The 24,663-nt window shown below is 42.6% G+C and overlaps 2 protein-coding genes across 2 annotated transcripts in view; one reads left to right on the forward strand and one right to left on the reverse strand.

The window, feature by feature from the left end:
- The window catches only part of LOC137353168 (ryanodine receptor 1-like), a 535,610-nt gene that overhangs the window by 241,003 nt on the left and 269,944 nt on the right, over positions 1–24,663 (forward strand). The window contains exon 43 of the mRNA XM_068019216.1: positions 23,301–23,395. Coding sequence (XP_067875317.1) covers positions 23,301–23,395 — 95 coding nt within the window. The remainder of the gene's footprint in view (positions 1–23,300; positions 23,396–24,663) is intronic.
- LOC137353117 (myb/SANT-like DNA-binding domain-containing protein 1) lies at positions 7,933–21,160 on the reverse strand. Its single transcript, XM_068019129.1, has 3 exons — positions 20,907–21,160; positions 15,103–15,381; positions 7,933–8,191 (listed from the first exon to the last, which is right to left on the reverse strand). The coding sequence occupies exons 1-3, from the start codon at positions 21,158–21,160 to the stop codon at positions 7,933–7,935; spliced, it is 792 nt and encodes a 263-aa protein (XP_067875230.1).

The raw sequence follows: 24,663 nt of genomic DNA on the forward strand, positions 1-24,663 counted from the left end.
TATATCAAAAGAATGGGGAAATGACATTCTGGTTCACAAGCTTTAGTTACAAGTAAACTTTGCTGTTTGCCCCTTAGACACATGGGTGTCAGTTGACATGTTAGCTAAGAGAGTGAGCCATACCTCAGATTCTTCAATTGAAGCATAACTGATGCAAGTACAATACTGATGGAGTTATAAGATTCTAACCTTAACTAATGTCAAATGGGAGCTTTTGAAATTAGAGAAACTGATTTTAGTTGCCAGATCTTTCTGCCTTTGGGGAAAATCATCTCCCCAAATTGATCATGAATTCATTTCTTCAACATTGTGAGATTTTACAGCTAATATGGCAGAGTTTGTAGAGATGATTGAAGCAATCCATTTTCTAACCTTAGGATTAATACTGACATCATTGATATCACTAGCCATTCATCAAAACCAGCTGAAACTGCTGGTTGAACTAGCTCTCTACAAATCAGCCTTAACTAGTGTGATCTAAGTGCAAACAAGAGGTCCTAATTCTCCCAAGGGTTGGGGAAGGGTATGCTGAAAAGGAGGAAGAAGAAGAGGAACCTCTTTGTACTAGCCCTAGTTAATATGTCTTAATTAACAGTTACTGTTTTTCCCTAGTTGGATTAATACATCTTGTAATTCCTGACATTAGCAGAAGAATCCATATCCAGGACTCAATGGGCAACATTTTTGTTTCCAGATCCCAATACCGCCATTGAGATGAAATGCGGGATCGGGATGGGAGCCCACAAATGCTGACGGTGGGACCCTGAAGGGCTGGGGCCATTGGACACGAGGGGGAAAGCCCACCACAGTAATGGGCACTGTCAGAGTTGCGGCTGAGGTTCTCAGCGCCGCCTTCCTCATTGAATGGAGCGTTTGGCTCTGATGTGTACCTGGACTGCGCTGGGAGGCCGCCTCAAGGATGGCCTCCTGACACAACGGTACCCTGTGCGCCAGCTTGAAAATCTAGTCAGCACCAGGAGTGTGTCCTTAATTAAGCCCTGAAGGAGCTTTATTGGTTACAAACACTGCGGCTGGCCAGGTAACCTTTTTTTTTCGTCCATGGGAGACGGGTGTCGCTGGCTAGGCCAGCATTAATTGCTGGGGTGGCACAGTGGCGCAGTGGTTAGCACCGCAGCCTCACAGCTCCAGCGACCCGGGTTCAGTTCTGGGTACTGCCTGTGCGGAGTTTGCAAGTTCTCCCTGTGACCGCGTGGGTTTCTGCCGGGTGCTCCGGTTTCCTCCCACAGCCAAAGACTTGCAGGTTGATAGGTAAATTGGCCATTGTAAATTGCCCCTAGTGTAGGTAGGTGGTAGGAGAATTGAGGGAAGGTGGGGATGTGGTAGGGAATATGGGATTAATGTAGGATTAGTATAAATGGGTGGTTGATGGTCGTCACAGACTCGGTGGGCCGAAGGGCCTGTTTCAGTGCTGTATCTCTAAATAAATAAAATAAAATCCCTAATTGCCCTTGAGAAGGTGGTACTGAGCTGCCTTCTTGAACCGCTGCAGTCATTGGGGTGTAGGTACACCAACATTGCTGTTGGGAAGGGAGTTCCAGGATTTTGACCCAGTGATAGTGAAGGAACGGCGATATAGTTCCAAGTCAGGATGGTGTGTGGCTTGGAGGGGAACTTTCAGGTGCTGATGCTCCCATGCATCTGCTGTCCTTGTCCTTCTAGGTGGTAGAGGTTGTGGGTTTGGAAGGTGCTGTCTAATGAGCCTTGATGAGTTGCTGCAGTGCATCTTGTAGATGGTACACACTGTTGCCACTGCAGGTTGGTGTTGGAGGGAGTGAATGTTTGTGGATAGGGTGCCAATCAAGCGGGCTGCTTTGTCCTGGATGGTGTTGAGCTTCTTGAGTGTTGGAACTGCATCCATCCATGGATTACATCACTCACCTGACTTGTGCCTTGTAGATTGTGGACAAGCTTTGGAGAGTCAGTAGGTGAGTTACTTGATTGAAACATATAAGATCCTGAGGGGTCTTGACAGGGTGGATGTGGAAAGGATGTTTCCCCTTGTGGGAGAATCTAGAACTAGGGAACACTGTTTAAAAATAAGGGTCGCCCATTTAAGACAGAGATGAGGAGAAAATTTTTCTCTGAGGTTCGTGAGTCTTTGGAATTCCCTTCCTCAGAAGGCAGTGGAAGTATAGTCTTTGAAAATTTTTAAGGCAGAGGTAGATAGATTCTTGATAAGCAAGGGGGTGGAAGGTTATCGGGAATAGGTGGAAATGTGGAGTAATCAGTTCAGCCATGAACTTATTGAATGGCGGAGCAGGCTCGAAGGGCCGAGTGGCCTACTCCTGCTCCAATTCATATGGTACTCACCGCACGATTCCTAGCCTCTGCCCTTGTAGTGACGGCATTTATATGGCTACTCCAGTTCAGTTTCTGGTCAATGGTAATCCCCAGGATGTTGATAGTGGGGGATTCAGCGATTCTTGTTGGAGATGGTCATTGCCTGGCACTTGTGTGGTGCAAATGTTACTTGCCACCTGTCAGCCCAATCCTGGATATTGTCCAGGTCTTGCTGCATCTGGACTGCTGCAGCATCTGAGTCATCACGAATGGTGCTGAACATTGTGCAATCATAAGCATACATCCCCACTTCTGACCTTATGATTGAAGGAAGGTCATTGATGAAGCAGCTGAGGACAGTACCCTGAGGAACTCCTGCAGTGATGTCCTGGAGCTGAGATGATTGACCTCCAACAACCACAACCATCTTCCTTTGTGTTCGTTATGACTCCAATCAGTGGTGTGTTTTTCCCGATTCCCATTGACTCCAGTTTTGCTAGGACACCGTCACCCTGACTCCTGCATAATCCCATGGAGGTGGGAACATGTCTTGGAGCCGGCTCAACAGGATTTCCCTCCCATTTACAGGCGCACCCCACTACCCCACCCCCCACACTTCATACCTAGCATAAAGGAAGATTGTTGTGGTTGTTGAAGGTCAATCATCTCAGCTCCAGGACATCACTGAAGGAATTCCTCAGGTTACTGTCCTAGGCCCAACTATCTTCAGCTGCTTCATCAATCATAAGGTCAGAAGTGGGGATGTTCGCTGATGATTGCACAATGTTCAGCACCGTTTGTGACTCCTCAGATACTGAAGCAGTCCATGTAGAAATGCAGCAAGACCTGGACAATATCCAGGCTTGGGCTGATAAGTGGCAAGTAACATTTGTGTCACACAAGTGCCAGGCAATGACCATCTCCAACAAGAGAGAATCTAATTAATTATCTCCCATTGACATTCAGTGGCATTAAGATCGCTGAATCCCACTATCAACATTCTGGGGGTTACCATTGACCAGAAACTGAACTGGAGTAGCCATATAAATACTGTGGCTACAAGAGCAGGTCAGAGGCTAGGAATCCTGCGGCGAGTAAGTTTAGTTTAGAGATACAGCACTGAAACAGGCCCTTCGGCCCACCGTGTCTGTGCCGACCATCAACCACCCATTTATACTAATCCTGCACTAATCCCATATTCCTACCACATCCCCACCTATCCCCATATTTCCCTACCACCTACCTATACTAGGAGCAATTTCTAATGGCCACTTTACCTATCAACCTGCAAGTCTTTTGGCATGTGGGAGGAAACCGGAGCACCCGGAGGAAACCCACGCAGACACAGGGAGAACTTGCAAACTCCACACAGGCAGTACTCTGAATTGAACCCGGGTCGCTGGAACTGTGACGCTGCGGTGCTAACCACTGCGCCACTGTGCCGCCCGTCAGGAGGAGTAACTCACCTCCTGACTCCCCAAAGCCTGTGCACCATCTACAAGGCACAAGTCAGGAGGGTGATGGAATACTCTCCACTTGCCTGGATGGGTGCAGCTCCAACAACACTCAGGAAGCTCAATACGATCCAGGACAAAGCAGCCACTTGATTGGCACCCCAGTCACAAACATTCACTTCCTCCATCACCGACACACTGTGGCAGCAGTGTGTACTGTCTACAAGATACACTGCAGCAACATACCAAGGCTCCTTCGACAGCACCTTCCAAACCCAGGATCTCTAGCACCTAGAAGGACAAAGGCAGCAGATGCATGAGAACACCACCACCTGCAAGTTCCCCTCCAAGCCACACACCATCCTGACTTGGAACTATATTGCCGTTTCTTCATTGTCACTGGGTCAAAATCCTGGAACTCTCTTCCTAACAGCACTGTGGGTATACCTACCCCATATGGACTGCAGCGATTCAAGAAGGCAGCTCACCACCACCTTCTCAAGGGCAATTAGGGATGGGCCATAAATACTGGCCTAGCCAGCAACGCCTGCATCCCATGAACAAATAAAAAAAAAACCCTGCAGTCCCACCTCCACGAGTCATTGAAAATTCAGCCTATGGACTCATTGGAGGATTTGTGCAGTATAGGTTGCACTGGTAGATCTGATTTATTAGCATTATAACGAATGTACCAGTGGGTTTTTTTTTTCTGTAGCTTTTTGATATAATTAGCTGGAAGTTCCCCTTTTTTTCCACTTAGTTCTTGAAATGTGAGCATCACTGGCAAGCTCATCCCCAATTGCCCTTGAGCAGGTGGTGGTGAGCTGCTGCTGTGAACCACCGCAGTCCATGTGGTGCAGGTACACTCACAGTGCTGTTAGGGAAGGAGTTTCAGGACTTTGACCCAGTGACACAATATACAAAACACAATTGGACATTAGTAGATAAGGCAGAACAGGTGCAATCTAATACTGCCAAGTTCGGGACTTGTAGGCAGAGGCCCCGCCCACCAGCCAAAAAGTCAGGGCGTGCCCGCCTCCACTGGGCCTGGAAGACACGCTGTGATTTTACGTGGCCCAGGTCCTTAATTGCCCTTGCGCAGGACTTCCACCCCTCTGAGGCAGGAAGGCCCGTCTCCGTGAGCTGCCAGCCAATCAGCGGGACAGCCGCTCTTCAGTCCCAGCAGCGCCACTGGGAGCGGTGGCCATTGTTAGGACTGTACCCAGCTAGAGGAATAGCAATAGAGAAGGCCCCGAAATTCGGGTAAGTGTGTGTGGCCTCGCTGGGGACAGTTGGCTGGGCCCTGGTAAGGCCCGGGGGTAGGTGCTCCAGTTGGTGCAACTTGTGCCATGGGGGGGAGCCTCCGTGGGGCACAGAGTGCCCGATCAGGAGAGCTACCCTCCCAGCCACAAGGAGGCCGCCAGGTTTTACTGGGCAGTCTCCTGAGATGCTGAGCCACTCATCCACTGCTGTTTCAAAAGCTGTTGAAACTAGGTAATTTGGAGCTTTCGAGACGTCGTGGTGGATTTTTATTGGGTAAGGGTAGCAAGAGATATGGAGAAAAGGTGGTAAATGCTACTTAGATTCAACATTTACAATAAACAAATATAATGTACAATAAGTGGATTAAGTTGTGTAATTAAATTGGGTCACTTTGGAAACTAGCACAGCCAGCTTTGCACCACTGACAAATCCTACCTTGGTTCCCCTGGCCTATGTAAATAATATCATAAGAAATAGGAGTAGAAGTAGACCATTCAGCTCTTTGAGCCTGATCTGCCACTCCGTGCGATCATTGCTGATCTTCTACCTCAATTCCACCTTCCTGCACTATTCCCATGTTCCTTAATTCCCCTAGGATCCAAAAATCTATAGATCTCTGTCTTGAATACGTTCAATGACTAAGCATCCATAGCTCTCTGGAGTAGAGAATTCCAAAGATCCATAACCCTTTGAAGAAATTTCTCCTCATTTCAGTGTTAATTAGATGACCCCTTATTCAGAGACTGTGATTCCTGGTTCTAGACTTCCCAGCCAGAGGAAACAACCTTCCAGCATCTACCTTATCAAGCTTTTTAAGAATTTTATATGTTTCAATGAGATCACCTCTGATTCTTCTAAATTCCAGGGGATATAATCTCAGCCTACTCAGTATCTCCTCATATTACAATCCCCTCATCCCAAGAATCAGTTTAATGAGCCTTTGTTGCACTTCTTCCTTCAGTAAGGAGACCAAAGTGTGCACAGTAATCCAAAACCAAGGTGTGTAGAATTTCAGTAAGACTTCACTCTTGCTCTGATCCCTTGTAATAAAGACCAACATACCATTTGCTTTCCTAAATGCTTGCTGTACCTGAATGCTATCTTTCTGTGATCATGTACAAAGGACATTCAGGTCCCTCTAATTACAAACATTACCCAGTCTCTCGCCATTTAAAAAAATATTCTGCTTTTCTATTTTAACTACCAAAGTGGTAACTTCACACTTCGCCACCTTATATTTCATCTGCCATGCTCTTGCCCACTCACTCAACCTGCTTATATCCTACTTTCTGTTTTCTGTCTGTTAACCAATCTTCAATCCATATTAATATATTACCCTTAATCTCATGAACCCTAATTTTCTGTAATAATGGTCAGACTTTCTCCCAACGCTTATGTTCTGTTTACCCAAAATGCTGATTTCCATAAGCAGACTATCTCCTATAATCAAAAATCTTCTCCTTTATACTACATGGGATTAGCATACCATCTTTAACAACTAGCCTTTACTTCTGGTCTATTAATAATTAAAAAGTACATCAATCACTCTGCTCTCCTCTCTCTTCCAAAAAACATAAAATAACACACAATCAGACCAATGTGTAAAGGCTAGAATGACTTGGTCAGTTTTATTTACAAGCTGAATAATACATAGCACCGGTAAGATGTAGCAAGATGCCGCAAGAGCAACATTAAATATATAATCAATCCACAAAGGGTTAATATACCTATTTTAGAGTATTCCTTAAAATCTGATGAGCAACAGAACTTCTTGATGAAAGTAAAGTTTGCCACTTTAAGGCATGATATATGTGGACAATAGAAATTTCAGTTCTGATTGCTTGCCAAAACTAAAGCTGAGAAACAGTGAATTGACAATGTGGGATGTCTTTTTACACTACAGCGATTTCCTGAAAGTAAATGAACAGACTGAGAGTTTATCCCTTGTGAGCTGAGGTGCTAATGTCTGAATATTGCTGCTTCCTCCATATGTTTCCCTTAAATGGCCCAACCAACATTTAAAGAGATTATACCACTGCCTTCAGTACACATAAGTTAACATTTCAAATAAACTATTTCAGTGAAAAACAACTTTATTGATCTAATTGAACAAAGGCATTGAAGCAAAGAAAAAACAACTTCATATAGGATGTGATGACTGGATCTGATAGCATGCAGCCAGTTATGGGCATGAGTTATCATATATCAGTTTTGCCACAGAACAATGGGAACTTTCCAGAAACACAGCTAGCTGAAGCCAGTTTTAAATTGAATTTACCTTAGCTATCTGACATCAACTAAATCAAATACAGAAAACTATTTTTTTCGCTGCTATTAATTCATCAGCAAACTGTTCTGGTAGGTTCTGGTGGCCAATTATTATTTCTGTGTATTATTATGTAGTATGTCCTTCAAATATAAGTAATTCAGAGTGACATATTTTTCATCACCAAATATGTACATAACTCTGGATTCTCAGCACACTAAGTTCCCAATTTTGTGATTGTAACAGCCTCAAAAATGGAGATAAACACAACTTTTCATTAGACCTTTTTTATTAGTGACAGAGGATGGGAAAAGTAGGCAGTTTGTATTTTTAACCCTGACTGATGAGTGTTCCTCTACAAGTGAATTGCTGTATTTCTATTATTGTCCTTGGGGTGGCGGAATATTGCGAGGCGACCTAGTATTTTTGCTGCTTCCACCTGGTAAAAATTATTTTCCTGATGATGTATCTGTGCTGAGTGGGGTATTAAGTAGAAAAAAGGACCGCTACATTTAAAACTTATATATATATGTGTGTGTGTGTGTGTGTGTGTGTGTGTGTGTGTGTGTGTGTGTAATTGACCATATACACTCCAGTTTTGCCACCTTTTCTTCAAAAATTAGTTATGTAAATAATCCCAGACTGCACTTAAAAAACATTTGGCTTTTTTGCACTATGCTGGCAAACTACCTTTTCTAACAAATGTAACATATGCTTCTGCAGCTGCAAGCTTTGATTTAATAAGAGAGTTTGTTGGTCAAGGATTCTCTGCACCTCTCTGTTTGTTTCTTCCACGGCTGCGCTTATTTTCTTTTGTTCTTCCAGCATTGACTCCATTAGTCTTATACGCTTCTTATGTAAATCAGCATTTGATGTTTTTCTCTTTTTAATGAGTTGTGGTTCATATCTGCAATGATAAAATGGAGATGCAGAATGCTTATCTATAATGCATGTACTAAATTGAAGGTTCAGTGCCTACTTTACGATTACTTGTTCATGTATTTAAAACTGATGTCATCAAAACTAATAATCTCGGTAGATTGTGTGATGTGAAAGTAGGACTGCTAGTGATATGTTAAACTGTTGTATAATTGAAATCACTTTTAGCAGAAAAATAAAGCGGTGGGAGTGAAATTCAACACAGATATCTCATCAATATTGAACTACTGGTCATAAAATAGTGCGGACGCTGGAAATCTGAAATAAAAACAAAGTCCTGGAAATAGCAGGTCTGGCAGAAACAAAATTACATTTCATGTCTGTGACCTTTCATCAAAATTGGCAAAGGTTGGAAATAGGTTTTGAGCAAGTGAAAGGGGGGAGGAGGGGGAAAGAAGAACAAAAGGGAAGGTGTGTGATGGGGCAGAGGGCTGGAGAGGTCAAATGACAAAGATGTCATTGAACAAAGGCAAAGGGAATGCTAATTGTTGTAGAAAAAGACAAACAATTAGTCCAAAGAGCGTGTTAATGGCAGAATTACAAATAACAGCTCTGTCCAAAAGCAAAAACATGAAAATTAAGTTTAAGACAGGCACATGGTTAAAAAATAAAATAAAATTTAAAAAAAGGCAGTCATGCTCTGAAATTGTTCAACTCAATGTTGAGTCCAGAAGGCTGTAGAGTGCCAAATCAGAAGATAAGGTGCTATTCCTTGAGCTTGCATTGAGATTCACTGGACAGCAGGCCAAGGATAGAAATGTGGGTAAAACCGCAGGGTGGCGAATTAAAATCACAACCTACTGGAAGCTTGGGGTCATGTTTGCGGACTGAGCGGAGGTGTTCCGCAAAGCGGTCACCCAGTCTGCGTTTGGTCTCCCCAGCATAGAGGAGACCGCACTGTGAGCAGTGAATAAAGTTTACTAAATTGAAAGAAGTATAAGAAAATCACTGCTTCATCTGGAAGGAGTGTTTGTGGCCTTGGATGGTGAGGAGAGAGGAAATAAAAGGGCAGGTATTACACCTCCTGCAATTACATGCTATGGGAAGGAGATAAGGTATCGGGTAATTGAGGAATGGACCAGGGTGTTGCGGAGCGAACGATCCCATCAGAATGCTGACCTGGGAGGAAGGGGAAAGATGTGTTTGGTGGTGCCATCCCACTGGAGGTGGCAGAAATGGCAGAGGATGATCCTTTTGATGTGGAGGCTTGTGGAGTGGAAAGTGAGGACAAGGGGAACCCTGTTGCGGTTCTGGGAGGGAGGGGATCGGTGAGGGCAGAGGTGCGGGAAATGGGCCGGACACGGTTGAGGGCCCTGTCAACGACAGTGGGGGGAAATCATCGGTTGAGGGAAAAGGAAGATTTATAAGGGTAGTGCAGTTGATGTGGTCTACATGGATTTTAGCAAGGTCGCACATGGCAGACTGGTTTAAAAAAAATCCCATGGGATCCAGGGAAATACAGCAAGGTGGATACAAAATTGGCTCAGTGGCAGGAAACGAAGGGTAATTGTTGACGGGTGTTTTAGCGACTGAAGACTGTTTCCAGTGGCGTTCCACAGGACTCAGTACTGAGTCCCTTTTTGTGGTATATATTAACAATTTGGACGTAAATGTAGGGGGCGTGATCAAGAAGTTTGCAGACGACACAAAGATTGGCCGTGTGGTAGATAGTGAGGAGGATAGCTGCAGGAAGATATTGGTGGTCTGGTCAGATGGGCAGAAAAGTGGCAAATGGAATTCAGCCTGGAGAAGTGTGATGTGATGCATTTGGGGAGGTCAAACAAGGCAAAGGAATACACGATAAATGGGAAAATATTGAGAAGTATAGAGGAAGTGAGGGACCTTGGAGTGAATGTCCACAGATCCCTGAAGGTAGTAGGACAGGTCGATAAGGTAGTTAAGAAGGCATATGGAATACTTTCCTTTATTAGCCAAGGTACAGAATATAAGAACTGGGAAGTTATGCTGGAAATGTATAACTCATTGGTTAGGCCACAACTTGAATACTGTGTGCTGCTCTGGTCACCTCATTACAGAAAGGATGTTAATTGCACTCGAGAGGGTACAGAGGAGATTTACAAGGACGTTGCCGGTACTGGAAAAATACAGCTATGAGGGAAGATTGGATAAGCTGGGGTTGTTCTCCTTGGAACAGAGAAGGTTGAGAGGAGATCTGATTGAAATGTACAAATTTTTGAGGGGTCTGGATAGAGTGGAGGTGAAGGGTCTATTCACCTTAGCAGAAGGGTCAGTGCCGAGGGGGCATAGATTTAAAGTGATTGGTAGAAAAATTAGAGGGGAGATAAGGAAGAACTTTTTCACCCAGTGGGTGGTGGGGTCTGGAACTCACACCTACCAGCCTCCACATCCAAAGGATCATCCTCTGCCAATTCCGCCACCTCCAGCGTGATGCCACCAAAATACACCTTCCCTTCCCCTCCGCAACACCCTGGTCCACTCCTCCACCTCCCCTGACACCTCGTTCCCTTCCCATGGCACCTTCCCATGCAATTGCAGGAGGTGTAATACCTGCCCTTTTACCTCCTCTCTCCTCACCATCCAAGGCCTCAAAAACTCCTTCCAGGTGAAGCAGCGATTTACTTGTACTTCTTTCAAATTAATATACTGTATTCGCTGCTCACAATGCGGTTGCCTCTACGTTGGGAGACAAAACACAGATTGGGTGACTGCTTTGCGGAACGCTGTCACTCAGTTCCCAAGCATGACCCCAAGCTTCTAGTTGCTTGCCATTTTAATTCACCACCTTGCTGTTATGCCAACATTTCTGTCCTTAGCCTGCTGCAGTATTCCAGTGAACCTCAATGCCAGCTCAAGGAACAGCCCCTCATCTTCTGATTCTTCATAGTCTTCTGGACTCACATTGAGTTCAACAATTTCAGAGCATGACTGCCTTTTTTTTTTAAACCATGTTTTTGCTTTCAGACAGTTCTGTTCATTGTACTGCCATTAACCTGTCTCTCCGGACCATGGTTGTCCAACCTTTTTGCGTGGGGCGCCATACTGCAATTTTTGTTTTACATAGGGGCCGGATAGACATTTTTGGAAAGATAAAGGCATTAAAAATTTATCTTGCCATTAATCAAAACAACAACATGTGAATTTTTGTGAAGAAGTTTTAAATAAGAAGATTAATTTATTGACCTACTATGTTGGATACTGATTTAGTGAGATACAAGTAGTCAATATTTGCCCGCACACTTGTTGCAGCAATGCGAGTATTCCGGATAGATGTCCATCTGTCAGGAATGATCTTGATCACTCTCTCTCCCTCTGTCCCTCTCTCTTTCTCTGTGGTCTGTCGTTGCCTTGTGATCCTGTCCTCGCTGTTTCAGCACACCGACCCACCCCCATGTGCCCCCTCCTTTCCTGCTCTGTGTGTCCCCCCCCCCACTCTGAGTCCTGCCCATTCTGTGTCCCCTCCCCTCACTCTGTCTCCCCATGCTCTGTGTCCCCCATCTCTCTCTCACCCCTGCCCCCCCATCTTCTTTCCTTGCTTTTCCTTGCTCGCCCCTCTCCCCCTCTCTCTCTCCCTCTCTCCCTTTCTCTCTGACAGTTGCAGAGAGTGGAAACACTCAGCAGAGCAGCTTTGTGGTTGGTTAGTTTTTTCAAAAAATCGCAAGTCAGTTTCACAGCTGGCAGGTGCTGAGAGCAGGAACAACAGTTTCCCAACTTCGGACAGATTCGGGGTTTTCCAGCAGGTTCTGACTTTTTTTTTAAAGCCCGCCAGAAAACCCTGAAGCTGTCCAAAGTTGGGAAACCATCGTTCCCGCTTTCAGCACCTGTTAGCTGGGAAACTGACTTGCAGCTTTTTTTTAAAGCCAGTCTGGAAAAAGAAACAAATGGGAAATTACCAGTCACGGTCCCCTGGCAAGGATGAGGAATGGCCTGGTACAGTTTACATCCACGGGCTGTTTGGAAGCTTGTATGTTCGTAACCCTGCTCTGGACTAATGCTTTGTCTTTTACTGCAAATATTAGCACTCCCTTTGCCTTTATTACATGACATCTTTATTATTTAATCTCTCCTGCCCTCTGCCCTATCACACACCCTCCCTTTTGTTCTTCTCCTCTGCCACCTTTTCACTTGCTCAAAACCTAATACTTTTCTAACCTTTGCCAGTTCTGATGTAAGGTCACAGACCTGAAAAGTTAACTCTGTTTTTCTCTCTACAGATGCTGCTGAGTATTTCCAGCACTTTCTGCTGAACTACTGGTCGCCCATTATTCAGGCAGGAAACTGGCAGGCAGCAGTTAAAAATCACCTGCTATTTGTGGGATGTAGTAATCAGCTAGGGCACTAGATGGCACAATGGGCTGGAAAGTGATCCTTCACCTCTGGGACCTGGATTCAAATCCAGCACAGACTGGAATGAACATCTTTTCTTTGCTGGCTATAGGAAGTGAGTTTGACAGTCTCAACTCAGTTTCTGGTATTTATGCTTTTCCAATAGTGTGACAATGACCAGGAACCACATTCCCGTCTGAAATTGGGCTGGATCACAGCAAAGAGCGGTAAAAATGCGGATGGTGAGGCTTATAGTCGCCTTACTGAGCTGAGCAGGATTTACCTCCTCATCCTGTTGTCACTTCCATTGCTTTTGGCCACCCATTTCCTGTCTGCCGTATGCAGATTGTGGCAGGGTGACTGCCAGATACTCAGTAGTCTGTCCATCCCAGTTAGTGTTGCTTCCCTGAGCTGGTGGTTTGCCTCGGAAGCAGCAGCAATGACTGTGAGGTCAACCTCATGGAGGAAGAGGACCTTGGAGCAACCTCTGCTCCCTCCAGTTTTGTCCCCACTTACCTTCTTGAGTAGGTTATGGTCCCTGCTGAGCCCTTTCAGAAAGCCAGTCATCATATCTTTGGCACTCTTGGCTCCATTAACTGCCTGGCCATCTGTTGTGGTGCTCAGTAGCAATCCTGCTACAGCATCACAGGAATTTGCAGTCAAGCAATAGCATGGCCCCAGGAATTCCACTGGAAGCTGCTCATGCATATGGGATGAGCCCCAACCCACCCTCCTAGGTTAAGGTTCAGACAGTGACAAAAGGACAGGAGAAGGAAGTCTGGTCTCACTAGAAAAACCATACTAGGCAATAATAGGAGAAATTAGCTTTAAGATTTCTTATTACAACTTTGTGAGGCACATGTATTAAATATCAAAAATATTATATATTCAGTTATATTAAAAAAATTGTAAATCTCTCAAGAACTATGTGAGGCTGCTGCTTCACTGATTTAAGTGGCAAATGGCAAAGATCCAATTTTAGATCACTTCAAAGAGCAGCCAATGCAAGTATTTCTCTATCTCATCATCTAAAGTTTAAATTCTGTGTCTGAATTGAAGTCTGGTTTATAAATGCTTTTAGTTAAACCCTCTTAACAGTATAAAGTTGTAAACAGATTGAAATAGAGGACAGGACTAAAGTTGTGAAGGGAATTAACCATTTATATACAGAGCAGTCCATTTTGTAAAACCATGGAAAGCATTCTCAGGGTAAGATAAGGTGGCAAAAAAATGTGCTGAGACAATTTAAAGGCTAACTTGTTTCCCCTTAGAAGCCATGAACTTATGGGGTAAAAGTTAAGTGAACATGGACTTGAATATTGATGAAAGATTTAGAGAAATTCCTAGTAAAACAGCAATCGGGGAAATGAGTTAGTCTTGAAATAGCAGAGACACAAGCTGGTCTATCTCAAGGCCAGACCATAAATGTGAATGTCTGATGGGATGAACAAACTGGCCTTTTCTCACTCCTATTTTTATGATCCAAGTTTAAACAACCAGGATATAACTTCAAATTTAGATTCAGTTTTATTTTACTTTATTGGGATGCAGGCGTTGCTGATTGTGCCAGCATTTATTGCCCATCCCTATTCAAACTAAATGGCTTGCTAGACCATTTTTTTTTTCCAGAGTCAACCACATTGCTGAGAGTCTGGAGTTACATGTAGGCCAGGCCAGGTAAAGATGACAGATTTCCTTCCCTAAAGGACATTAGTGAACTAGATGGGTTTTTACAACAATCGACAATGGTTTCATGGTCACCATTAGACTAGCTTTTTAATTCCAGATTTATTAATTGAATTCAAATTTCACCAGAATATTAACCTGGGCTTCTGGGATTACTAGTCCAGTAACATTACCACTGCGCCACCACCTCCCCACCATTTTCTACAATGCCGTAAATAATATTGCTAAACTTTATAACTTACCATGTTCAATAAAACGTTTCCTAAAATTATTGGGCAAATTTGAAACAAAGGTGAGGTGCAAGGAAAATATTAGACACAACCTAGAACTTCAAGATGCCAGTTAAACAGGTGTAAATGTTAAATTTCAGCTAATGGCTGTTCTGTGAGTGCATGGGGATGGATCCGGAAAATGCGCCTGTTGTTTGGGAGGATTTTTTCTACAAGTCTTTAAAAATTGGGAATCAAGGAAATATGGTAGAATGGTACTAGTTCAGAGAATTGTAACTTGGGAAATAAGTTTGGACCTCAATCTTGACTGTTTTCCATTCATTAGTGACTCCTGTCAGCCTGCTTTGCAAAACTCCCCTGATGAGGGGAGAAACATGGGTGGAGAAAGTTGGGAGAAATTAATCAGAAGATATATTAGCTAAGTTTGAAGATTGTGTTCAGTAGAATAGATGGCAATGATAACATCATTTTATTACTTGGTTAACCAAATGATATTTTTGCCAAGCAGAGCTTATTTTAGCAACAATTGAATTGGCAAGTGGCCAGCTATTGCCATGGCCCATATGTAAGAGTTGAGATAAAGTCTCGTCAACCTAAGTCACTCTAATTTGAATTCAGCCCATAATTAAGGTGTAAATAGTACTTATATTTGGCTTACCTGAGTTGTGAAGAATGAAAACTGGATGAATTTTCCATGATATCAGACTCATAAGAACTTCCCTCTGATATCAAGACATCATCAGATACATTTGGAAGTGTTGTTGGTTCCGGTGGAGGTGAGGGAGCTTCTGATTTGGAAGCTGAGGGTATCTGTGTTACACTTTCAGATATATTGATTTCATCCTGTCCAGGGAATTGTGCGAGCATCCTGTGGATAGCTTCGTAATATGGCCAGTATGAAGCCGAAGCTACATTTCCACATGTAGCTTTGAGTTTTCTAATTGAAAGACAAGATATTAGTTTGAAACTTTTGTGTTATAACTCGAGGAGAAAGCAAACAAATTTAGTACTATAGTTTCACTCAATTATAATAGGATATTACATCACTAATTGAAAGGTCAAAATGTTATTAATTTTATATCGTTAAGTTAGAAGAACAGACTCAACCTTTCTCCCTGAGAAAAAAGATTACAGAAGGAATTACACAATGAAAAACGAGCTTTAAATTTATTGAACTAATAATGTGGAGTGCTGTAATCTTATAGCAGTAGAGAATAGAAAGGAATTGCCATGTTGCAATAGACATGTATGTTTGATAAAATATTGAAATCCTCCAAAAAAAAAATTACTCTGGTCAATTATTCACTTTTTTGCATGATATTTTGATGAGCAACGTCAAAGAGTATATGATCTAATAATGCACATGGTCAGAAACCACTGATGTGACCATCTGCTGTAATATTTTGGCTTGCTGAAAAGAGAAGTGTTTTTAGTTTTATAACTAAGCTTAGAAATTATCTAAGCAGGTCAAGCTTAGATAATTTCTGTCCAAAATAGAATTCCAGCATTGGGGATTCCAACATTCCAACCAAGGGCAGCATTTTCAGGTTTGGGTCAGGACCCACATTTGATGCCACTGTGTTGGGAGCAGCAAGCTGACATCAATTCTGGCTGGATTGGCCAGCTAGTGGTCAGAGGGCACGCTTGCTGTTCAATTAAGGATGGCAGCCGGGCTCTTGAAGCTGGAGGGCCAATAGCAGGCCCTCCAAGACTGAAAAAGTTGCAGCCTGCTGTTGCAGGTAAGGGAGAGAGCACCTCTATGCTGAGGCGTCCTCTCAGCACTCATTAAAAGTTTTGAAATAAAAATTGTCAGCTGCCGGGCCACCATTGGGGAGCCCCTCCACAGAGCAGCCTGTGGCCGCAGCTGTAGACAGGTAGGTGGTTTGGTGGATGTTTGGGGGGGAGGGGGTGGGGGCAGGATTCAAAGGCACCCTGGAGCTGGGAGGCCGCCTCCAGGCAACTGCCGTGCTCCTGATGCTGTGGGGCCTACAGGCTGATTGGAAAATTCCAGTCGGACTCTGATCAATGTCCCTCATTTATTTTTTAATTACTTTTAACAAGCTACCCACTTTCAGGGGGGAAGCTGTTCCATGCCTGATTTGTCCTTTCCAAAAGTGGTTGGGGGGCAGGATGGTACCGGCAAACTGGCACGCTGGTCAGCGACACTAAATTATGTGCCCGTCTGCCTCAGTTCCGTACCTGATTGACCTCCGGAATCTTACCCCAAGTCATTCAGTGCATTATGTAGAATTCATGTATAACATATAATTGTTAACATTAGCTAGGATCCATTTGCATGGATGATGTTGCTTTTTGTGATAGCTTTCCTACTCTGAACAAAATGCATTTAGAGTAACATCTAGCAGTAATGATGGATTACTCTACAGAGACTTCTTGAGATTTGTGGGTTGTTACCAATTTTCAGTACTATTCCCTCTCCTTATCTAGTAAGAGAACAAAAAGATGTATTAGGAGGTAAGCTATTCCAAACTATAAGTGAAATTACGATATTCTGACTACAGCTAGTAAGGCTTTTTTGTCAAACGTATGCAGGAAGTATGCATCTGTGCAGAAAGTATGTATCGCTATATCCATGTATAAATAATTCAAACAACAGTCATTAAAGCCTTTTAATCAGATGTATGGAGAACTCCAATGCAAACTTACCTCTAAGAATTAGACCCGCACTATGGCCTTGGGATTTTACAGAATGATTGAACTATTAGCACAGAAGGAGGCCACTCAGACCATTGTATAGAATGTCAGTGAAAGCTGCGTAGAGATATCTATTGTAATCCATCTGCCTGCTTTTTTCACAAACACATTAATATTCTTCTTCAAATGCTTAGTTTATTCTTAACTGCCATAACTGACTCAGCTTGTATAGCCACTTAAGCAATGTGTTAGTCAGGAGCGTGATGCAATAGTCTCCACTTGCCTGGATGAGTGCAGCTTCAACAACACTTGAAGCTTGACACCATCAGGACAAAGCAGCCCACTTGATTGGCACCCCATCTACTACCTTAAACATTCACTCCCTCCACCAGCGACGCACAGTGGCAGCAGTGTGTACAACACACAAGATGCACTGCAGCAACTTGCCAAGGCTGCTTCGATACCATCTTCCAAACCTTCAATCTCTACCACCTGGAAGAACAAGGGCAGCAGGTGCATGGGAACACCACTAACTCCAGGTTCCCCTCCAAGTCAGACAGCATCCTGACTTGGAACTATATCACTGCTCCTTCTCCGTCACTGGGTCAAAATCTGGAACTGCCTCCCTAACAGCACTGTGTGTGTACCTATATCACATGGGCTGCGGCAGTTCAAGAAAGTGGCTCACCTCCACCTTCTCGAGGGCAGTTAGGGATGAGCAATAAATGCTGGCCTTCTAATAACTTGTTTAAAAAAAAATCTATTTACCTGCTTTGGTATAATCCTAAACTCAAGCATGTGTTTTTGAGTCATTGACAAAATAACCTTTAACTATTCTGTCAAACTCTTTCAAACTTTGAACACTTCTGTTGGATCACCCTAGCTTCTTCACTGTAGTGAATACGGTTCAATTTTTTCAACTTCTGTCATAATTATATCTTCTCATCCATGATGTAATTCTGGTGAATCTACTTTGTATTTCTCCATTATTTCAGTATCTTTTCTGTAATAGGGTAGCAAAAACTGTACATGGCATTCTAACTATGGCCTAACCGATGTGTTGTATAGATTCATCATAAATTTTTTACATGTAAATCCAGGATCTCTCACCCTCTCTTTAGTATTCTCCTATTTGCAGTGTTGCTTTGAGATCTGTATACCTAGGATTCTTTTTTTTTGCTACTGATCTTCATTGAAATTTTTCCCATTTAACTTGTATTTTCATTCTCTTTTTCCCAAAATGTACTACTACACATTCAGGAAACAACTTGGGTTTACATAGCACCTTTAAAAACTTCAGGATATCTGAAATTCTTCCCTGCCAAATAAATCACTGTTGAAATGTAGCAAAAAGCAGTCTTACAAACAACAATGAAATAAATATTGTGGTGATGGTTGATGATAAATGTCGGTCAGGACACTGGGGAAAATTATCCTGCTCTTCTTCAAAATAGTGGCATGAAATATTTTACGCCCACATGAGTATCTCATATGAAAGATAGCATCTTTGACAGCGCAACACTTCTTCAATACTTTAGTGGAGTGTCAGCCTATGTGCTCAAGTCTTTGGTGTGGGACTTGACTCTCAACCTTCTGACTTAGAAGCAGGGGTGCTACTACTGAGCCAAGGCTAACACCTATGTTGATCTGTATTTGCTACATATCTGCCCTTAATGTGTCTATAAGTTTTATAGTGTCTTGCATTCTTCTTTGCAGTTTGACTTGGGTCTAATTTGTTGCAGTTGGAAGATTTTGATATTATTTCATGTATACACATAGCTAAATAATTTATTTATAAGGAAAACAAGAGAAGCCCTAACACAAATGCCTGTGATATATCACTAGCTACGTCTTACCAATTCAAGAAACATCTATTTGCTCATGCTCTTCTTTCATCTGTCTGCTGTCCTGCATCCATATCTATAGCTGCCTCTTAATATGACGTGTTACACATCACTTTATTAAATTATTTTTGAGAGGTCATTATACCTACTGACGCTGTAGGTGGACTCTTATGCTGTCCCCCATGGCAGATTTGGAGGCGGGGAAAACATAAAATCGGGCGGGATTCCGATTCCGCCAAAATTTGTCCGGGACGGGAAGGCCTGTCAACAGCATTCCCAACCTGCCAATTGAGGCCCTTAACTGAGTAATTTAATCCATAATTAATGTCCTCTTCCTGCCGCAGCCACAATTACCTGTGCAGCGGGTGGCCCTGTCGGTGCAGGGGAGCATGGCAGGAAAAACTCTGCGGGCTGCTTCCCTGCTGCGGGGAGCTGAATAAGAGACCTGCATCTGGAGGGGTGGTGGGGGGGGTGGGTTCTGACATATATGTTCAGTAATTCCTTGAAAAATGTGATAATTTTAGTCAAATGTGACCTGCCCTATATAATTCTGTGTTGTTCTGTCCCCAGTTTCCCATAACGTTCTAAGCCTTCACTAATGTTTTCTCTTATAAAAATTTCCTATGAGGCTTAATCTGCAGTGATCCAGATTATCCCTTTCTGTTTTTTTTGAACATATAACATAACATTTGCAACCCTCCATTTATTTGACATTTGATAGATGTGACATGGTTATTTTGCAACTTCAGTGTTCCATGTTTGATATCATGGAGTCATTATGACAAAGAAGGGGGCCTTACAGCCCATCGAGTCCATGCCAGCTCTCTCTAAACCAATCTGGTAAGTCCCATTCCCCTGCACTATCCCTGGAGCCCTGCAAATTTATTTCCCTCAAGTGTCTATCCAGTTTCCTTTTGAAATCATTGATCGTCTCCACTTCCACCACACTCAAAGAGGGTGAGATCCGGGATATATAGAATGAACTTAAGGAGCATAAATTTAATAGTAAGTTTCAATGGGGTAATTACTACCAAGTTATTTTCCCTTCTCACCTAATTCCTGCAATGAAGTAGGTAACTTAAAGGGCAGGATTTTGTGTTTTGGGTCAGGACTCGGGGTCCTTACCCTCCACTGTGTGAGGGATAGCAGTGATTTTGCCAAAATTAGCCATTGAGTGGCCAGAGGGCATACTTGATGCCCAATTAAGGAATGCAGGAGGGCTCTCGAAGCTGAAGGGCCATTAGGAGGCCCTCTGGCTCAGAAGGAGCTGCAGCCTGCCATGGATTTTCCATAGCTGCCAAGCCACCATGAGGAGGCCACCCCACCCCACCTGCAGGCAGCTGGCCTCTTCCCGACCCCTCGGGGTTTGCAGGCCAACTGATAATTGGCCTTAATAGGGTATTTGCTTACGGACGAGTAGCCCTACTACCCCCAATCCCACCTGGCCAGCCGTCGGTGTAAATATCCTGCATGCGCGCTTCTGTACTGACCCCATATGGGGTGAAAATTCTGCCCAGTATATCAAGTAGTATTGGAACTGAAGAAAGAAAATTTAGAAAATGTTCTATTTGGTAGCCAAATGATGAGCTGCTTGATCCAACAGACCATCAGTTAAATAATTTGATGAATGCATTTACAGAATACAAATATAGAAACTTTTAACCCAATGAACACTGAACATAAATTTGACCATCAAAAATGTATTAAAGGCTATACATTTTAAGTTTGCTTTGAGGATCCTTGAAATCGGCCATAGTCTGCGGCTGAATGTTTTCTAGACTCCTGCATTAAGATTGCAAACTTTTGTAGATGCTCTGACATAAAAAGAGCTTTTGCCATTTTGCAGAGATTTGCTTATTCATAGAATTAATGAACAGTACAGTATTAATACAGAAAGTAGGACCCTCAGAGAAAGAATAATTTAAGATTTAATCATATTTTACAATATGTAAATAGTGCTTACCTGTACTGAAAGGTCAAATTAGTAACTTTGGTTCTGATTTGATCCTTATCACGACTTATCCCAGTAGCTTCAAAAAATTCTTCAGCTATTTTTTCATATACTTTAGCATTTCTCTTGGCTGTTCGAAGGTCTGATAAATATTCATTCCATATACGTATCAGAGCACTTGTTTCAACCTCGGTCCAGTTACTTGATCTTTTTGGTTTGTCTATCTGAGCAGCTGAACTGCTGCTGCCACTGTTACAAGCTGCCATTTTGGAAATACATCAACATATCGTGAGAAGAAGGTTTAAACATCTTATCTCTGAGAGTTCATGACTGATGACTAATTGAAAAGCTTTTAGATTCTGGCAAGCTTTTCTGAAACCTTTTTAGAAAACATTCAAAAGGTTTTAGATAAAAGGGTTGGTGATGGATGACTAACAGAAGTTCTTTCAAGTGAAAGCTTTTGGATGAAAGCTTCTAGAATGCTACCATCTGTCAAGGGTGCAGGATTTTGGCATTCTGCGCTGTATTTAAATACTTAGAGCTTTTTGAGCTGGTGCCTGTTAGCTCTTGCAGTAAAGTGGCTGTTGCCAGGGTAACATTGTATCAGTAATGGTCTAACTGATGATGCTACTTTGCCTAAAAGCTTTTAATTGGCTCTCTCCATGTATTGCAGGTTGCTCTTTAATTCTGAAAGCTTTCGCTTGAAACCTTTGAATTAACCATCTGTCGGAAGTGTTAATGTAATTAAGTGCTGAAAGCCTGAAATAGATTTATTCCATGTGACTAGCTACATTGTCCTCCCTTTCAGTCATTATCAATGGAAAAATACTGTAATTTAGCTTCTGAAAATGCTATCCTCATGGACTTTATCTTTGAAGTGTTAATTGAATTTTACATGTGGTGCCTTACATGTATTTGCAACATGTATTCCAGATATAACTGATTCATTTTCAATCTTAATTTTGACTTATCCTGTTACTTCTGGGTGTTTCTGATAACTGGGGTTTTCTAATGAAAATGTTACAAAAGGTGCTTTATTATAAGTCTATGACATACAATGTGGCATGGTAAAATCAAGAAACACAGTGAAAGAATTAAAATCCTCAGTATATGATAAAACAACTGCTATTCATTTTAGCAACTAAGATGTGTTATATTGCTGGAAAGAAAATTTTGCTTTAACGAGAGCTCGTCTCAATCTGACTGCTTTTGGAGGAATCTTTTTAAGAATGAGATCACCTTGAAGGGGCCGATTTATACAGTTTGGGCTTGGCACTGTATGGAGTATAGCTCCAATGCATTGTTAAGCTAAGTTTAAGAGTGTTCAGGGGTCCATGGGACCTTGTAGACACTTTATAAACTGAAACAGATTTTGAAAGGGGACTTCCCCTGCCCGTTCTCGGCATATTTAAAGGTCAGCTCAGGGTGCCGCATGTTCAGGTTTCTTTTTTGGCTAGAAGAGTGATACTTAAGACAGGCAGTATAAATCACCTACTTTAGCTGCAGATCAATAATCTAACTACTGATTTCAGTACTAATACAGCTTTAAAAATTCTTGCTGTTAGTGCAAACTTATCAATCACTGTTCTTGCACTATCAAAAACAATACATAAGATGCAGAAGTTTTCATGTTGCTTTGCCGTGGAGATGTTAATGGATTTACAGCTTGCTTGCAGATCTTATGTGAAATATTTTCAGCAATAGATAACTTGTAACATTTATAATAACTGATTTACTAAACAAAGTTTCATCCATTAACAATTACACAAGGTTGTTTGAGGTTTGGAAATTGTGCCGAATATTTGATAACTAATTCAAAATTAACCTTTTTTTAACAGCTTTTTATAGCAACATTTGTCCATTTTATTACCATATTTTAAAAGAAAAACAAATTGTGTTTCAGTATTCTTTGCGTACAACAATTATTACATCTGCTAGCAGACTAGTGTCCGGAAACATTACCAGTGACCAAGACCTTATAGATGACAGTAAAAAAAACACACAATAGACTTCCATACCTACTGAAGGAACATTATCCAGCGCTCATATTCTGCCAACTGGGAATCTCAGTGACATCACTTCGTTCAGTGCTTTACCCATTTGCTTTAAATGTTTACATAGCGGCCCCAAAGTTGGAAAAACGCAAAACATGAGCATAATAATTCAACCTATTTCTGTCTAGTTGTGAAAATGATTGACATCATCAAAGCTGCAGAACTGTAAGATTTTGTTTATTGCTGTGTTCTGTGAGTGCTAAAGATGGATGAATCTATTCCATTGTTCTGTTTTCATTTTGATTCAGAAATGCTGCTGCAGCCCTTTTAAGGTTTGATGCTGTTACTTGTGTCTAGACGTGTTTCTCTTGCATTGACAAGGTTGCTCATTGTGCTTATTGATTTCCCTCAGGTATGCGAGGTTCCACTCCACTAGATGTTGCAGCTGCTTCATGCATTGACAACAATGAACTTGCCTTGGCTCTGCGGGAACCAGATCTGGAAAAGGTAATAAAACTGTAATGTTTCCATGTATTTGCAGCCAGCATTAGTTATTACACTTGAACAGCACTTAAACTGCAGAAAGGAATGAAAAAGAGTGTGCTGTTGTGTTCCACATGGGTTTGGGGAATGTTAATGTTCTATCTCCTCTGAGTTTTCTGTCCTCTGATTCTCCCTAAATCTCTCCCTGCATGTAAGCTCCCTGACCCATATTCGACCTTGCCATCTCACATGGTCTTGCTAGTACCATCGTATCAATTACAGATAAGGCCATCTCTGATCACCTTCCTTGATCACTCTCCACCCCCATCCGCCTTTAATGCCCCAAGCCTACCTCATTCTCTATCCGACCCTGGAAAAAAACTAACTTCCTGTTCACTCACAACTGCACTTCCAAATTCTTAACTATCTAACCTTTGGCCTGCCATTCGCCACAACCTTCCTGCAGCTGCTAATTTGCTCAACTGCACCCTCACCTCCATCCTTGATGCCCTAGTCTTCAATTAAAAATATCAGCCTCTCACCCTGGCAATTCCCTTGGTACAGTTCTCACCTCCGCTCCCTTAAGTCCAAGGGAAGCAAACTTGAAAGGATATGGCAGACAACTGGTTTAGCTATCCACCAGCAGATCTGCCTGGACACTTAAAACGCTTATCGGGTCCTGCTCTTGTTGCTAAAACTGCTCACTATTCCAGGATCATTTTGGAATGCAAAGATAACACCTGGTTTCTTTTCTCTACTGCAAACAGTCTTCTTACACCCCGCTCCCCTGTCCCCTCCACCCTCACCTTCAACAATAATTGCGAGAAGCTCATTGCTTCTTTGTCATTAAGATTGAGACCATCCGATCAGCTGCCTTTTCCATGTCCATCCTTTCCACTAGCCCACTTGGCCAAACTTCCTATACTGCTCCCCCTGCCCTCGCCCTGAACTCACATCTTTGTCTAGTTTCTCTACTATCTCCCCTCATGTCTTCTCTGAGCTCAAATTGTCCCTGACACCCACCTCCTATTCCCTCGATCAAATTCCCACTAAACTGCTGATCACCCAACTTCCCCTCATGGGCCCTATGTTAGCTGATATTGTAATGATTCTCTATCTTCAGGTGTTGTCCCTCTCTCTCCTTTAAATCTGCCACCGAACTCCTCAAAAACACAGCCCTTGATCCCACTGCCCTTGCAAACTACCGCTTGATCTCCAACTTCTTGTTTCTCTCAAGTCCTTGAATGTGTTGCCGCCTTCCGAATCTGTTCCCATCTTTCCCGGAGCTCCAT

This window comes from Heterodontus francisci, chromosome 40, assembly GCF_036365525.1.
Source record: "Heterodontus francisci isolate sHetFra1 chromosome 40, sHetFra1.hap1, whole genome shotgun sequence".
In the NCBI taxonomy this organism is placed as follows: Eukaryota; Metazoa; Chordata; class Chondrichthyes; order Heterodontiformes; family Heterodontidae; genus Heterodontus; species Heterodontus francisci.